General features: G+C 35.8%; 1 protein-coding gene across 4 annotated transcripts in view; it reads left to right on the forward strand.

Moving 5' to 3' along the window:
• LOC150095607 (WD repeat-containing protein 70) overlaps window positions 1–17,405 on the forward strand; it is a 198,270-nt gene that overhangs the window by 15,195 nt on the left and 165,670 nt on the right. For all 4 annotated transcript variants that reach the window (XM_090410794.1, XM_090410793.1, XM_090410796.1 and 1 more), the window contains 2 exons: window positions 1,473–1,556; window positions 6,609–6,871. In XM_090410794.1, coding sequence (XP_090266920.1) covers window positions 1,473–1,556; window positions 6,609–6,871 — 347 coding nt within the window. The remainder of the gene's footprint in view (window positions 1–1,472; window positions 1,557–6,608; window positions 6,872–17,405) is intronic.

Raw genomic sequence — 17,405 nt, forward strand, 5'->3', positions numbered from 1 at the left:
CAAAAATCTGGGTGACAGTCATTTTAAGATCTAATTAATACTTGTTTTCTCTCTTTTTCCAACATAAATGGTACCTTAATTAGGACCTTAGTTCCTTGTGTTGTCTGTTACAGTTATTTAAACTAGTCCCATTGTTATACCAAATTGTTGTTGTTGTTTTGCATCCTGTGACAAACTGTTTTTGTGCTCTGAAGATGCTGGATGTAATACCAGTGAAATATCAGCAGATAAATTAATAAATATTAATTATTTTCTTATCATTCTGTGTTGTCATCAGTACCGCAAAAATAAATTAACATGTACTGTGAACACGAGCCTTTCCATGAGTTTAAGGATGGTTAGATGAGCTTTGTGTGTGTGTGTGTGTGTGTGTGTGTGTGTGTGTGTGTGTGTGTGTGTAATAATGTGTACCTCTCACAGTGAGTTTCTAATTTCATGGGGCTCAGATGTTAATAATAATTTGTTATTCAGGAGTATCTTGATGCATAATTGTGTTTTCAGAGATGCACAGTGATGAGCATAGAAGTTTGTGATAGTTGTGAAATGTATGAAAATGATCAGTTTGACAATATAAAAGTGGCTGTTACTATAAATAATCAGAAAATAGTTAGATAAAATATATTGATTTTTTTTTCATAGCAGATGCAACATATAAGTTATATTGCTGTTTTACTATTTCTATTGCTGTTAAATTATTAATATCCTGGTATGCACAAAATCTTTATTAGTTGCTATCATCATCATTTGCTCAGTTTATATAATTGCTTTCTGGTGTTAATTTGACAAATATCTGTACAAAGCAAAATAATGCTAAATTTGTTTCATTTTAAAAATGTTAGAGCCAGTTTTGTAATCAATGCTTATATTGAACCATAATCATTATAAGGGTTTTATTGATTATAGTGATTTTCTTTGTAATTTTCAGCTTAAATTGCATTTAATGAAATGCAAATAAAATATATCCTTCATTTTAAAACAGATTACTAACTTTAGTTGTCCTCAAGCTACTCTGAACATGAGATTATTTTCAGAACTGATTTTCATAAACTGTGTATCTTAAAACAAACTGTCTTCAGTGAAAGCAATTTGTATTAATTTTATTGGTGTAATTTAGTGTCAACCAGCAAAATAACTTGCCATAGATGTTTGATTTGCTCATAGGTTTATTTAAGGATATTTAAACAGAAGTTACTGCAATTTTAAGCCGAATGAGTTTAACTATAAATGACCTGTAGATTGCTAAGCTTTAATTACTTAATTATAGCAATTAATTATTGCAAAACTAAGAAGAATGAGTTCATTAAAATTTATTGTCAGTTGTGAAGATTATATAGTTTGTTTTGGAATTTGTATTATCCATGCAGAATTTTTGCTTTTTGATTTGGATGGTATTTAGTCACATATTATCTAAAGATTAAAATGTTTTTTTGCAACACTTTTATTAATTTATCCTAAGCCTTTTTTTTTTAAAGGAAAAAAGGCAAGAACATTTGATTTAGATGCTATATTTGAGCAGACAAGAAGAACTGCGATTGAATATTCTCAGAAAAGTAAAGGTGAGAAAGTTTCTTTTTTCTGGGCAAAAAAATAAAATAAAATAATAATATTACTGAATTTAATTCAGTATCCGAATAATGTATTTAGTAGCTTTATTTATTTTTTTATTTTTTTATAGACTCCATAATTTAGTACACTGTGCTAGGACTTAAAATACAGTGAACTCTCTCTAAAATGAATACCATTACAGTAAACTTATTGATTATAACAGACTTCTGATTAGCCCTAGCTAATTCCCCATAATATATCAATGCTGGAAAATTCACTATATCAAATCTGAAACAATAACGAGCTATTACTTTTCTCCTACAAGTTTTCTATAGGGAGAATTGACTGTAATATATATATTCATAATTTTTTTAAATAAATATCTTAGCTGTGTTTTGGGTTTTCACATTAGTTGAATCTCTGTATGAGTAAGTCAGAAATGAATTCTGCTAGTTATAGTACTATTATAGAGAAATTAGTTTTTGTTTTTTTTTAACATAAATTTGAATCTGGCTTGTATCAGATATGCATCATATTCTTTGTATTGAATCTGTTTATGTTCCAATCCTTTGCTCCTATTCTGAGAAACTTAAACTATTCTGTATAGTTTAAGCAAACTTCTTCTAAACATCACCACCTTTATCTAGGCACACTAGGAACATAATAAATTAATCTAAGAACAGACAATAAAAAAAAAGGAGCTCAATATTTGGAAAGGCAACAGTTTAATTGATATCATTTTCTCATATGGCATAACATTAGAACACTTTACCTGTTGAACAAAATCTGCCAACACAGATTAATGAATGCTTAAGATCTCTCTATGATTATTAATACTAATGTAATTCACACATGTGATGAAATTGCATCACATCATTAGAGGAATGAACATACAAAAAAAAAAAAAAAAAAAAACAGACAGCTACATGAAGGGAGAAGAAAATTGATATTACAGAATTTTTTTCATTCCTCTGCATTCTGGGCAGTAATATGATACTATTTAAGAACCCATGGGACAAAATATATATATATATATATATATATATATATATATATATATACACACACACACACAAAATAATTAAAAAGGAATTATATACAGAACAAATACCAGAATTTCTGGGACATTCTAGTGTGAAGTAATGGATTTCAGCCTGATGATGAGACATACTGTATTGAATAAATTTGCCAGCAGTAAGTCAGAAAAGCAGAGCAGGGGATAGTAAAAGTTGCAAGATATAGTGCCAAAGACGTAAAAGCTACTCCAAAAATTATTGCCATAATGTGAAGGATACTGACAAATAGCAATAAGGAAATAATAGGGCCATTGTATAAGACACTAATCAGAACACAACTGGACTTCTGTGCAAGATTTAATGAAATGGATATCTTATTTTTAATATACAAATCCACACGAGAGGATTTATATATATATATATACCATTTCATCTTCCTTTTACCCTCATTTACCTTGTGGTGTCAAGGGTTTGTTAATCATCGGACCTCAAACTGTTCACAGGATAGGGTGGTCAGCCCTACGCCCCGGTGTATCTTATGTCCTGTAGTGTTGAGTTCTCAAGGCCGGTTTGTCTGCTTTGTGGGATGAAAAACCCCAGGATAAACTGGGGGGAAAAAGACCTTTTGTCCATGCCCAAAACCAGCTAACTTGGGTCTGGCTGAGCAAGATTCTTCAGTTCCTCATGTAACCGATGGGAATTGAACCTAGGACACTCCTTCCCCAGGCATATGGTTGTGAAGCGCAAAATCACTAAGCTAACTGCGCAGACCATATATATATATGATATATCTATATACAGTCATACCCCGACTTACGCGAATCTTGAGTTACGCGGTTTCACATATGTATGTATTCCCATCTCGCTTCACACCTCATCACTAGTCGTATCTTTCCAGCACCGGCTGCATTTGCCAGTGTCGCACATGCTGTGAACAAGCACTGATGTGTTTCGCGCAGTCTCCATTCATACACGATTTTTATAGTTTACAAATCTTGCGATTGTTTAATGTTATGTTCTTGATAAAAATTTTATCACATAAAAAATAATAATGTCATCTAAAGGAAGCAAGTCCGATTCTTCTACAGCTAGCAAGAAAAGAAAAACATTGACTTTGGAAACAAAACTCAACATGATTAAGGATTTTGAAGGCGGAATGAAAATTTGTGAGCTAGCAAAGAAGTTTGATCTACAGGAATCCACAGTAAGAACAATCATAAAAGAAAGGTTTATAGATTATGGAGGACATAGATTCTAATGAGAAACAAATTGTAGCCACAAGGCAAGGAATAAAAAAATCATTAGCTTGCTATGAAGAAATTTTGCATGGCAAGAAAAAGACATTATGCCGTCAAACGAATCTATTAGATTTTATGAAACCATCGACATCGAAATAACTCTTTTTTTTAATGTACGAAAAACTACAATTATGATTATATTTCTTAAAAAAAGTATAGATGTTTTTGTAAATCTTTGATCCCAATTAACTAATATTTTGTATGTTTGTATGCAAAATTATGCCCGAGTCACGCGAATTCGACTTACGCACTTTTTGTTGGTCCCACCTACCGCGTAACTTCGGGTATGACTGTATATCTATCTATCTATATAATATATATATATATATATATATATATATATATATACATACGTACATACTAGGGGAGGTTCTGGCACCTACGGCACCCCCCCCCAAGTTCCGGGCCGGTAAGACAAAAAACGTGACATAAAAACGTTTCAAATTTCGGCTTATCTTTATATATATATAGAATAGATATAATATATATTATTATTATTATGGGTATCTCCGTGGAGTCAGTAGACTCATTGCCGGAGACCCAAACTAGCAAAACAATATCTTTCATATCTCTTCTTGAATTCATTTACAGACGAAGAGCTCACAACTAAGTCAGGCAATGAATTTCACTCATTCATGACCCTCCAGGCAAAAAACCTTGTTCTGACACCTTTGTTAACCACACTCTTCTTTAATTTCCAGAGATGACCTCTTGTTCTTCCATCACTATCACACAGCTGAAACATTTCCCCTGCATCAATCCTATAAAAACCTTTCAGTAATTTGAATGTTTCTATCATATTCCCTCTTCTTCGCCTATCAACCAATCTCTGCAATCCACAAGCTCTCAATCTATCAATGTAGGGAGCATTTTTTATATCACTCGCCAACTTGGTCACTATTCTCTGAACCCTCTTCACAGCCTCCTCATCTTCAAGGAATCCAGGTGACCAGACCTGAGCACAGTAATCCAAATGTGGAAGTATCGATGCTTTATAAAGGGGAATAATAACCTCTTTATCTCTGGATGTCAGTGTGTTCCTCAACAACCAAGTAATCCTATGTGCAATCTTGGACACCTTAGCAATGTGTCCTCTGAACTTCATCTCCCTATCTACCAATACCCCTAAGTCCCTAGCCTCATCAATCTCTTGGAGTACCTTTCCATCGATGTAGTACACAGCTGGTAATCTTTTAATCCCAAAATGTATGACTTTACACTTTTCCACATTGAACTGACATCCATTATCTTTTGTCCATTTTACCAACTTATTTAAATCCTCCTGCAAACTTTCAACATCATCTTGATTTTTTATTGCACTACACAACTTTGCATTATCAGCAAACAACTGAATATCTCCCTTTAAGCCATTTCCTATATCATTTATATACAAATTAAACAACATTGGCCCAAGCACAGAGCCCTGAGGCACACCACTGGTCACTTGCCTCATTCTGGACTCAGCTCCTCCATACACCACCTTATGGTATCTCTCCCTGAGCCATTCTCCTATCCATATCACCAATTTAATATCCATTCCCATCTGCTCCAATTTGCGTAACAGTGTTCTATGGGGTATCCTGTCAAAAGCCTTAGCAAAATTCAGAAGTACCACTGTGTAAGTTCCTTTGTCCATCTCAGATGTTATTCTATTATGAATAGTTAATAGATTGCTAAGGCAGGATCTACCTTTAACAGAACCATGTTGGCCTCTATAGAGCATCATATCCTGGTCCACCCCATATATATATATATATATATATATATATAAATCTAAATTATATGTATTAAAGATGTATATATATATTTAATGCATGTGATTTAGATTTAATACGTGCACCATTGTTTTTTTTTTACATTGTTGAAACAGTCAATTGTTATTAACTGTGATGTTGCAAATCTGTGCAATAATTCCTTTGACAAATATAATCAAAATTTAATGTTGATGAAAGTTGAAATGGCAGTTAAAATTTGATGAATAACAAATTTTTTTCTTATGAAAACAACCAGATATTTCAGTTTGAAATATTTGGTTACATATCTTATTAATAAAATTTTTTCAGTTTGTAATGTTCACATGTTTTTTCAATGTCACAAGTGCCTCTAAATAAAAAATTTTCTTCAAGTAATAATCGTATAAATAATTAAACTTATGATAGGGAAGTGCATTTTATCTGCAGTCTGCCATGTCTGTTAGTCATCTATTTTCTGGCTGGTTTGTTTTATAGGAGGAAATTCTTGCCATCCTTTCATATGAGACTGGCTAACTAACCTTTGGCTGAATGACCCTATTATCCTAGCAATCCAAACAGGATTCTAATCTAAGTGTTTCCAACCAAGCTATGGAGATTCACAGTCGATAATGCCTTAGTTGTGAAGACATGCATTCAAATCCAGGATGCAAAGAACTTTCATAAGGCCTCTTTCAGCTGAAGGTGAGTTATTTAGTCTTGTGCAGTGGTGGCAGGCCTTTTGTTTTGGAAAATTCAGGTGTTTTTCATCACAGCAAAACAGACATGCAGTTGACAGATTAATACATTGTCTTTGTAACCTTAGTTATTTCAGTCATAATTTCGGAACAGCAGTAGCAGCAGTTACTGTGTTATGGGAAGGGGTAAGAGAAAACATACCACAGAAATTTATTTTATTATGTAGATTTTTTTATTTAAACTAAAAAGAAAAACATTTCAAAATAAATTTTGGTCATAATTTAAAGTATAACCTGAAAATTTATACTTTGCAATTTTAGTATCAACTAAGGAATCTTTAAAGAATCAGCATGTGAATATAACCGAGGATAATGCCCAGAATGAGAACTCTGATTCAGCCAGTATGTTTACTATTAATATAAAAGCTTTTGAAAGTTCAGAAGGTAACAGTGATGATAATTGTGATGATAATGATGACGATGATGATTTTATTGGTCCACCCTTACCACCAGATATGAGGAAATCAAAACAAAATTCACAAACCAGTGATGATGATGATGAAAGTGATGATAGTATTGATGATGTAAGTACTACTCTACTCACTGCTCTTTTGTTTGGATAAATTTTAGGCATGCAAAAATTTATCTTCCCCTCTTTTCCCCTCTTTACATGCAGCAATATGACTTAGTCATATTGGTCTGAGTAAATATGTAAATAAATTACATATTTACGCAGATATGTAAAATGTTACATATCTGAGTAAATGCTTATGCCTCACTTCATTAGTCAGCAGATGTATGAGGTAGGTTCCAAAAGTTTCCAGCCTGACATACAAAATTTGCACAATTTTAAAACAACATGCATGACAGATGGCACCATCTGTGGGGAGGTCAGTGTACCAGTTTCAACTCTCTATCTGCATCATTCAGTTGGAGGCACTTGTTTGACTAACATATGACACACTAAGTGGCTGTAATGTTAAAAATTGAGTACTGTGCTGTGATAAAGTTTTTCACCAAAGAAGGACTTTCTCCAAGTGCTATCAAATAGCAATTGGAGAAAGCTTCTCCTTCATATTCCACCATGTTTGGATCTGCATCATTCAGTTGGAGGCACTTGTTTGACTAACATATGACACACTAAGTGGCTGTAATGTTAAAAATTGAGTACTGTGCTGTGATAAAGTTTTTCACCAAAGAAGGACTTTCTCCAAGTGCTATCAAATAGCAATTGGAGAAAGCTTCTCCTTCATATTCCACCATGAAGGAATGAGCTAAACAGTTTTGCTTAGAATGAGAGAGCATTGAAAATGATCCTTATGTCGTCTGCCTGTGTAATTGATGACTGGGGAAAATGTCTCTCTTATTGAGGATGAACTGCTCAATGACAAACGGCTGAAGCTCAAAAAAATCTCAGTAGGGTTGGGGCTTTCTATAACAACCATCTTTCTCATTATGCACAAGAAGCTTCACATGACAAAAGTCAGTGTAAGGTGGGTGCCCCAGTTTCTCTCTTCAATTCAAAAGGAGCATTGTGTGACCTGTTCCTGCATGTTTTTAGAGCTTTGCCAAGGGAATCAGAAAGAAGTGCTGGAATCCATTGTCACCAGGGATGAAACCATGGTCCTTTATTATGATCCTCTTTCCAAAAAGGAATCCATGGAGTGGCACAAACCAGATGAAACACTGCGAAGAAAAACAAAGGTCATTCAGTCCACCAAGAAGATCACGGCAACATACAAGATTAATACACAGGATATTTTTCAGAACAGGTCTGGTGGTGGAAGAAGTAGGGGACCAACCTTGGAAACTGAGAAAGAGTGTATTTAGCAGGGGTATTTAGTAGTTTATCTAGAATTTTGGCTTGGAGAGTAATGTATGAGTGGAATAGGTTGCCACGGTCTGTTGTGGGTGTCATGACTGTGAATGAGGTCAAAGCAAAGTATGCTAGTTACTGTGCGAATGTTGAATAGTGCTTGTCATGATGTTTAGAGCCTCCCTCAAAATCATCTTAAAAATGTTTTAATGAGGAAAAAAAGTTCACATCAAGGGTCCTGTAAGCATGTGTTGTAGACTTCCTGACTCAATGACTAATTTTCATATTCTGTCATTGCACTCCATTGGTCAACATTAATTTTAACTGCTGAATAAACAAAGACAGACTAGCAATTTGAAACTTAGTTAACTCGTGGCCTTTTGTATTGGCTGAGTTAGTTATTTGATTTATTACTATTATTATTAACATCTGACCTCCACATAGTCTGAGGTTCATTGTGGGAGGTTTACACACTCATCCAACTGTGCCTTAAATTCTCCTCACTACTCAGCTCACACCTTTCATATATAGTTTATTGGGATAGCCTCTTGTTCTATACACCATAATACATATGAAGCATGATCAAGGCCTTATACAATGGCATCATAACCTATTTATTTCTGAATGTCAGGGTCCTCTACATCTTTGCCATTATGCCATCCTTGCCATCTTCACAACTTTAGCAATGTGGCCCCTCAATTTCAGATCCCTGTTCACCACCACTCCACAATCTCTCATCTCCTCTAAGTCATTTAAAGTTTCTCCATCAGGTGTATACTTTGCGTCTCATCATTACATACCAAATTTCAAAATTACACTTTGTAACATTGAACTGATAGGTTCCACTTACCTGCCATTCATGCAATCTATTCAAGCCCTCCTGTAAGGCATAACATCTGATTGACTGTGCATTGTTTTCCGAATTTTGCATCATCTGCAAACAACTGTATATCACTCCCATCTCAGTATTATTAATATACATATTTGAACAACAATGGTTCCAAAATGTGACCCCTTATACACACCATAACTAGTGACCTCCCTCTTTTGGGATATTGCATTGTCATATACAACTTTCTGATGGCTATCTGACAGGCAGTTACTGATCAAGTCTGTTATCCAATCCAATCTCTTTCAGTTTATTTAAGAGCTTGTAATGTGGCAATATATCAAAAGCTTTTGCAAAATCTAAATACATTTAGTCACTTTGTTATAGTACATAAGTAACTTAGTAAAACATGATCTCCCTTTAACAAACCCATGCTGATAACCACAAGGAATACTGCTGTTAGCAACCCATTTCTGTATCCTGCCTCTTACCAATCTATCCAGTACCTTCACCACAACCTCAGTTATACAGATTAGCCTATAATTTGTAGCCATAGCCTTATCACCACCTTTATGCAGTGGAACAATGGTTTTATCTTCTTTCCACTTTAATAATTTTACCTTCTTTCCACTCCTTTGGAACCTGTGTTGTTGTAAGACTTATTAAACAGCCATGCCAATGCTACTACCAGTCCCTGAAACATTCATGTAAGACATGGTGATATGTCATCAAATCCTGTCACCTTATTGACATCAAGGTTATTTATTTCCTCAAATACCTCCTGCTCACTCACAATTAAGCCATCCTCTACTATGTCTTCTAATCTTGAATTGATCCCTGAATACCTGAACAATGCCTTCTGCAGCAGTTACCATTCTACCATTTTCATCCATTCATATCATTTTACCATAATCATTCTTCCTTCTGCTTGCCACATATCTAAAAAAACTCTCTAGGGTTTTTCTTTGCCTGATTTGCTAATTTTTGCTCATACTGCATATTGATGTCGTTACTGAGTCTTTCTCCTTGTTCTTTATGCTCTTCATGTAACTAATTATTCCCATTATTCATCTTGTACTGCCTCCAAAGTGCCTTCTTCTTCCAGATTTCATTCTTAAACTCCTTGTTCATCTATTTTACACCTATCTTATTTATCCTTTTGACTTAAGGATGAATGGAATGAGGTGTTGGACAGCATATTTTCCTTACTGCCCAATTCCTTAATCCATGCTATTGCTCCAAGCTGTCTCCTAAACTTGATAATCACCAGCTTTGTACTTCCACATATATATCCTTTTCTCACAGAAGTCTGCATATGGCTAGCCACAACCCAGGTAATCACTTCATTATCACCCTCACCAATTGGAGGAAAGTGCAAAACCCCACTGACAGTTACATCCTCTGATGAAATTATCAGATCTAAAGCTCTCAATCCTTATGTGCCTTCCTTTACGTGCTGTCTGAGCTAGTTGTCTCTCAAGAAATTCATTTTAAGAATAAGGGTCAAAGCTATATAACTGAGAGGAGACCTCCACATTGCCTTTAAAAGGAATGCGGAGAACCAACCAGGGCTTCTGACCTAATGTCCAATCCTCACCTTCTCATGGTGCACCCTGTTGGGTATCTACTTGGATACTGAATGAACGAGGATGGGCTGGCAATTTGGGATTTAGCCGACCAAATTGTATTCTTATTGGTTAAACCAAAATAAAAATTGATGGTACGACATGACAAAATTTCATGCCGGCTGGGGGCGTCGCCCGGTTAAACAAGGACCCAGTTGTTTTCGCCAGGGAACCAGGGCAAACAGCGAAAAGTCAGCTACTGGAACAAATCTGAAAACAAACTCAAACTCAACATCACCAGAGTTAAAGATCGGTACTATCAACGTAAGAAGCCTGAATGGCAAAGAAATGGAGCTAGCTGAGGAATTAGATAAGTACCAGATTGACATAATAGGGGTGATTGAAACAAAAAAGAGAAAAACTGGTGAGATCTTTCTGAGCAATAAATACAAAATGTTATATTCAGGCAATGAAAATCGAGGAAAAGGAGTAGCCATAGTATTCAACACAAAATACAAAGCTAATCTTCTTGAATGGCAGTCAGTCTCAAGTAGAGTAATGTGGGCAAATATGAGAATGGGGAACTGAACAATGAGACTTATTTGTGCCTATGGTCCCACAGAAGGTTCTACTAAGATAGAAGTGGAGGAATTTTTGAGGCTTTAGAAAAAGCAACTAACACAATGAAAAAGGAAAAGTTGGTCCTTGTTGGGGATCTAAATAGAAGAGTAGGAAATGATTGTGAGACATACAAAAATATTTTGGGAAAATTTGGAGAAAAGAGCAAAGCTAATAATAATGGCAAATATCTGTTGGATTTCTGCTCAGGACATGGACTGGTTATTACTAACACCATGTTCCAACATAAAAATGTGCACAAATTCACATGGAGAGAAGAGGCTAGGAATAAGAAAAGTCTCATTGACTACGTTATTGTTGATAGTGATGTTTTCTCCCTGGTGCAGGACACTAGGGTGTACAGAGGATTTGAAATTGGAAGTGATCACTATTTAGTCTTGAGCAGGATAAAATTGAATTTCATATTGAAAAGAATAACATGTAAGACAGTTTTAAAGCGAATAAAAGTTGAGCAGCTCTCAGATGTGAACTGTAGACTAAAATACACAAAGATTATTGAAGAAAAAATGAAAGAGTTTGAGAACAGTAATCAAACTTTGGAGATTCAGTGGCAAACTCTGAAGAAAACATTGATTGATTCTGCCAGAGAGGCATGTGGTGAGGTTGTCTGCAAGGATAAAAAAATCAGAACTCCCTGGTGGACACAGGAAGTTAAAGAGGCAGTGAAGGAAAAGAAGAAAGCATATCAAAAGTTCCTGTCAAATAAGTCAGCTTGTGCTCTTAGAGAATATAGAGACAAATGCAAGAATGCTAAACACTGTGTAAAACTAGCTAAACAAAAGTCATGGGAGGACTTTGGCAAGAACATAGAAAATAAATATCAAGAAGGTGGCAAAATATTCTGGAGGTTGTTGAAGAAGCTAAGGAATGGAGGAAAGAGTGCTGTAAAAGGAGTTAGAGATGATAAAGGTGACATGAAAACGGAAGAAAAAGATATCCTTGAAGTATGGAGTAATTACTTTGAAAAACTGCTAAATGAAACAAGCAGTCATGACAGCACAGTGGTAAAAAACACTGACCAGGCATGCAGTCAGGAATACATATCCATACTTGAAGTAGAAAAAGCCATCAAAAGCTTGAAATGTGAAAAGGCAGCTGGAGTAGATGATATTCGACCAGAAATGCTGAAGTATGGTGGTATAAGAGTCTTACAGTGGCTGCACTGCATAGTTCAGAAAGCGTGGACAGAGGAACGAATTCCCGATGATTGGAGTAGAGCTCTAATAGTACCCATATATAAAAAGGGAAATACAACTGAATGTGAGAATTACAGAGGTATTTCCCTACTGAGCGTTCCTGGCAAGATCTATGCAAGCATACCTGAGAAACGGTTGAGAAGAATTGTGGAAGAAAAGCTTGGTGAAGAACAAGCTGGATTCAGGCCAAATAGAGGCTGTCAGGATCAGATCTTCACTTTACGACAAATAGTCGAGAAAGCATGGGAATATAACAAAGATCTGTATTTAAGTTTTGTTGATTTGGAAAAGGCATATGACAAGGTGCCAAGAGAGAAGCTATTCAATACGCTACAATTATATGGTGTCAATGGGGCATTATATCAAGCAATACTTAGTCTTTATTTGAGTTGTAAGCCAGCAGTCAGAATTGAAGGAAGTACAGGAAGATGGTTTAATGTTAAATCTGGTATGACACAAGGATGTACATTATCCCCTCTGTTATTCATTATCTATATGGATCACATTATGAAGGAAAGTGGTATTAAACATGATATCAGAATTGCAGATGTTAATGTCAGCTCTTTGCTTTATGCAGATGATATTATACTTCTAAATAAATCTGCTACAAGTCTGCAAGATTCTCTGACTAAATTGAATAGCTGTTGTAATAGATATGGTATGAAGGTCAGCAATAAAAAGACAAAGACAATGAAAATAGGCAGAATCATTGAAAATGTCAACTGTGTTGTGAATGGACAACCTGTGGAACAAGTAAAACATTTCAGCTACTTAGGCACGATTTTTAATGAAGATGGTAAATTAAATATAGAAATAGACAATAGAATCAACAAAGCTGGTATGGTGGGAAGTCAATTGAATAAATTCATATGGAATAAGAGAGAAATTAGTCAGAACACTAAATTAGCTGTATACAAGACAGTGTTCAAACCAGTTTTAACTTATGGATCTGAGAGCTGGGTCAGAAGTAAAACACTTGACCAAAGACTAGAGGCCGCAGATATGTCCTGAGAAAGATTATAGGCATGAACAGATGGCATCAATGGCAATATCATATTAAAAACGAGGATATTAGGAAAGAACTTGACATTGTCAGCATCCAGGAATGCATTAGGTGACCGTACCACCTGAGATTAGCAGAGCTAATCTCAGGTGGCACGGTCACCTAAACAGAATGGGCGAGGAAAGATTAGCAAAACAAGTGTTCTCTGCCAGGTTGGCAGCAAAACGACCCAGTGGAAGACCAAGATATAGGTGGATGGATACGGTACAAAGTGCCTTAGACGATAGAAATATAAGATCTGATAATGTTGGAGTCTTGACAAGTAACAGACTGATTTGGAGGAAAATTGTAGATAGGAAGTTAGTAATGATATAATTTTTTCATGTAGTACTCTCATATCCTGTACACCCCTTGTGGGTACATGGCAGGAATTTGATGATGATGATGACGAATTTATACTGCCATAATTAAAACCACCCAAGATGTTTATACATTTCTTCATCATCATCCTCCACATTTCCTGGCCCATCGCAACATCCAACTAAATGCGTCTTTCTGTCAACCTCAACTTCACACAACACTTGCCTCATAACTATTGCCACTATTTTCCTCTTTCATGTCTACCTTATGTGGATATAATTCTCCTGCTATCATCAGCAGCACTCCCTCCCCCCGCCCTTGTCGCAACATCGCAACATCCAACTAAATGCGTCTTTCTGTCAACCTCAACTTCACACAACACTTGCCTCATAACTATTGCCACTATTTTCCTCTTTCATGTCTACCTTATGTGGATATAATTCTCCTGCTATCATCAGCAGCACTCCCTCCCCCCGCCCTTGTCCTTTCTATCCTCGCAAAAACACTATACCCTTCCATTTCTGTTCCTGTTAGGATATCATCTTTACTCAACCATGTTTTACATATTCCAACAATTTTGGGATGAATAAACTCAATTAGTGAAACCATTTCATCTCCCTTATTTCTGATACTTCTGGCATTTGTAAATAAACACAGTAGTTCACTTTTAGGTCTGTAACCAGTCTTACCCAAGTCACTTGTTGGTTGTGATTTTCCCACCACACCTGCCTCTGCCTAACACCTTTATCACCACTTACACCCTATATCCACTAAGTCCCAACTTTCATCTATTCCATTTCTATGCTGATCATCCTCATACACACACATTCACTACTACTTCCAACTCCACTCTCCCTATGCTATTCCCCCCCCCCCCATTTCCCTGTTCCTCTTGCATTCCCGTTTTCTCTTAATCTCTCACACTACTACTATTTCCATTGCCAAGCACTTCTGTCTCTTCAGTACCACTCTCCTGATCTTTCACTTTATCTCTTACTTCTGATTTCTTGTTTGCATCACACACTGCACTTCCATCTAGCAACATTTTATCCAGTGCACCCCCAAAGCTATTCAAATTAAATCCATCACATCTATATAATTCCATTCTTTGAAAACAGTAAATTTTTTTGAGGCTGCTTCTTCTTCCAGGAGAGTTTATGTATGGATGTTTGCATAAATACTTTTTATCTTGATTTATAAAGTGGTACACTGAGAGCTCTGCTCAGTTACCATCTACAAATAAATTTTATCTGCTTTTTTTTAGGACATTAGTTCTTCATTTCCAATTTGTATTGTTTCTGCAACTGCTATTGAGTTTATATCTTCAGAGCACAGAAATACTTATCATCATCATCATCAAATTCCTGCCATGTAACCTCAAGGGGTGTACAGGATATGACAGTACTACATGAAAAAATTACATCATTACTAACTTCCTATCTACAATTTTCCTCCAAGTCAGTCTGTTACTTGTCAAGACTCCAACATTATCAGATCTTATATTTCTATCGTCTAAGGCACTTTGTACCGTATCAATCCACCTATATCTTGGTCTTCCTCTGGGTCGTTTTCCTGCCAACCTGGCAGAGAACACTTGTTTTGCTAATCTTTCCTCTCCCATTCTATTTAAGTGACCATACCATCTGAGATTAGCTCTGCTAACGCATTCCTGGATGCTGACAATGTTAAGTTCTTTCCTAATATCCTCATTTTTAATATGATATTGCCATTGATGCCATCTGTTCACGCCTCTAATCTTTCTCAGGACTCTCATATTTGCGGTCTCTAGTCTTTGGTCAAGTGTTTTACTTCTGACCCAGCTCTCAGATCCATAAGTTAAAATTGGTTTGAACACAGTCTTGTATACAGCTAATTTAGTGTTCCGACTAATTTCTTTCTTATTCCATATGAATTTATTCAATTGACTTCCCACGATACCAGCTTTGCTGATTCTGTTGTCTACTTCTATATTTAGTTTACCATCTTCAGTAAAAATTGTGCCTAAGTAGCTGAAATGTTTTACTTGTTCCACAGGTTTTCCATTCACAACACAGTTGACATTTTCAATGATTTTGCCTATTTTCATTGTCTTTGTCTTTTTATTGCTGACCTTCATACCATATGTATTACAACAGCTATTCAATTTAGTCAGAGAATCTTGCAGACTTGTAGCGGATTTATTTAGAAGTATAACATCATCCGCATAAAGCAAAGAGCTGACATTAACATCTCCAATTTTGATATCAGGTTTAATACCACATTCCTTCATAATGTGATCCATATAGATAATGAATAACAGAGGGGATAATGTACATCCTTGTCTCACACCAGATTTAACATTAAACCATCTTCCTGTACTTCCTTCAATTCTAACTGCTGACTCACAACTCAAATAAAGACTAAGTATTGCTTGATATAATGCCCCATTGACACCATATAACTGCAGCGTATTGAATAGCTTCTCTCTTGGCACCTTGTCATATGCCTTTTCCAAATCGACAAAACTTAAATACAGATCTTTGTTATATTCCCATGCTTTCTCGACTATTTGTCGTAAAGTGAAGATCTGATCCTGACAGCCTCTATTTGGCCTGAATCCAGCTTGTTCTTCACCAAGCTTTTCTTCCACAATTCTTCTCAACCGTTTCTCAAGTATACTTGCATAGATCTTGCCAGGAACACTCAGTAGGGAAATACCTCTGTAATTCTCACATTCAGTTTTATTTCCCTTTTTATATATGGGTACTATGAGAGCTCTACTCCAATCATCGGGAATTCGTCCCTCTGTCCAGGCTTTCTGAACTATGCAGTGCAGCCACTGTAAGACTCTTATACCACCATACTTCAGCATTTCTGGTCGAATATCATCTACTCCTGCTGCCTTTCCACATTTCAAGCCTTTGATGGCTTTTTCTACTTCAAGTATGGATATGTATTCCTGACTGCATGCCTGGTCAGTGTTTTTTACCACTGTGCTGTCATGACTGCTTGTTTCATTTAGCAGTTTTTCAAAGTAATTACTCCATACATCAAGGATATCTTTTTCTTCCGTTTTCATGTCACCTTTATCATCTCTAACTCCTTTTACAGCACTCTTTCCTCCATCCCTTAGCTTCTTCAACAACCTCCAGAATATTTTGCCACCTTCTTGATATTTATTTTCTATGTTCTTGCCAAAGTCCTCCCATGACTTTTGTTTAGCTAGTTTTACACACTGTTTAGCTTTCTTACATTTGTCTCTGTATTCTGTAAGAGTAAAAGCTGACTTATTTGCCAGGAACTTTTGATATGCTTTCTTCTTTTCCTTCACTGCCTCTTTAACTCCTTGTGTCCACCAGGGACTCCTGATTTTTTTATCTTTGCACACAACCTCACCACATGCCTCTCTGGCAGAATCAATCAATGTTTCCTTCAGAGTTTGCCACTGAATCTCCAAGGTTTGATTCCTGTTCTCAAACTCTTTCATTTTCTTTTCAATAATATTTCTGTATTTTAGTCTACAGTTTACATCTGAGAGCTGCTCAACTTTTATTCGCTTTAAAACTTTCTTACATGTTATTCTTTTCAATATGAAATTCAATTTTATCCTGCTCAAGACTAAATAGTGATCACTTCCAATTTCAAATCCTCTGTACACTCTGGTGTCCTGCACCAGGGAGAAAACATCACTATCAACAATAACATAGTCAATGAGACATTTCTTATTCCTA

The sequence above is a fragment of the Typopeltis vanoorti genome, chromosome 20, assembly GCF_054136105.1.
Source record: "Typopeltis vanoorti isolate ZY-2024b chromosome 20, IOZ_Tvanoo_1.0, whole genome shotgun sequence".
Taxonomy (NCBI): Eukaryota; Metazoa; Arthropoda; class Arachnida; order Uropygi; family Thelyphonidae; genus Typopeltis; species Typopeltis vanoorti.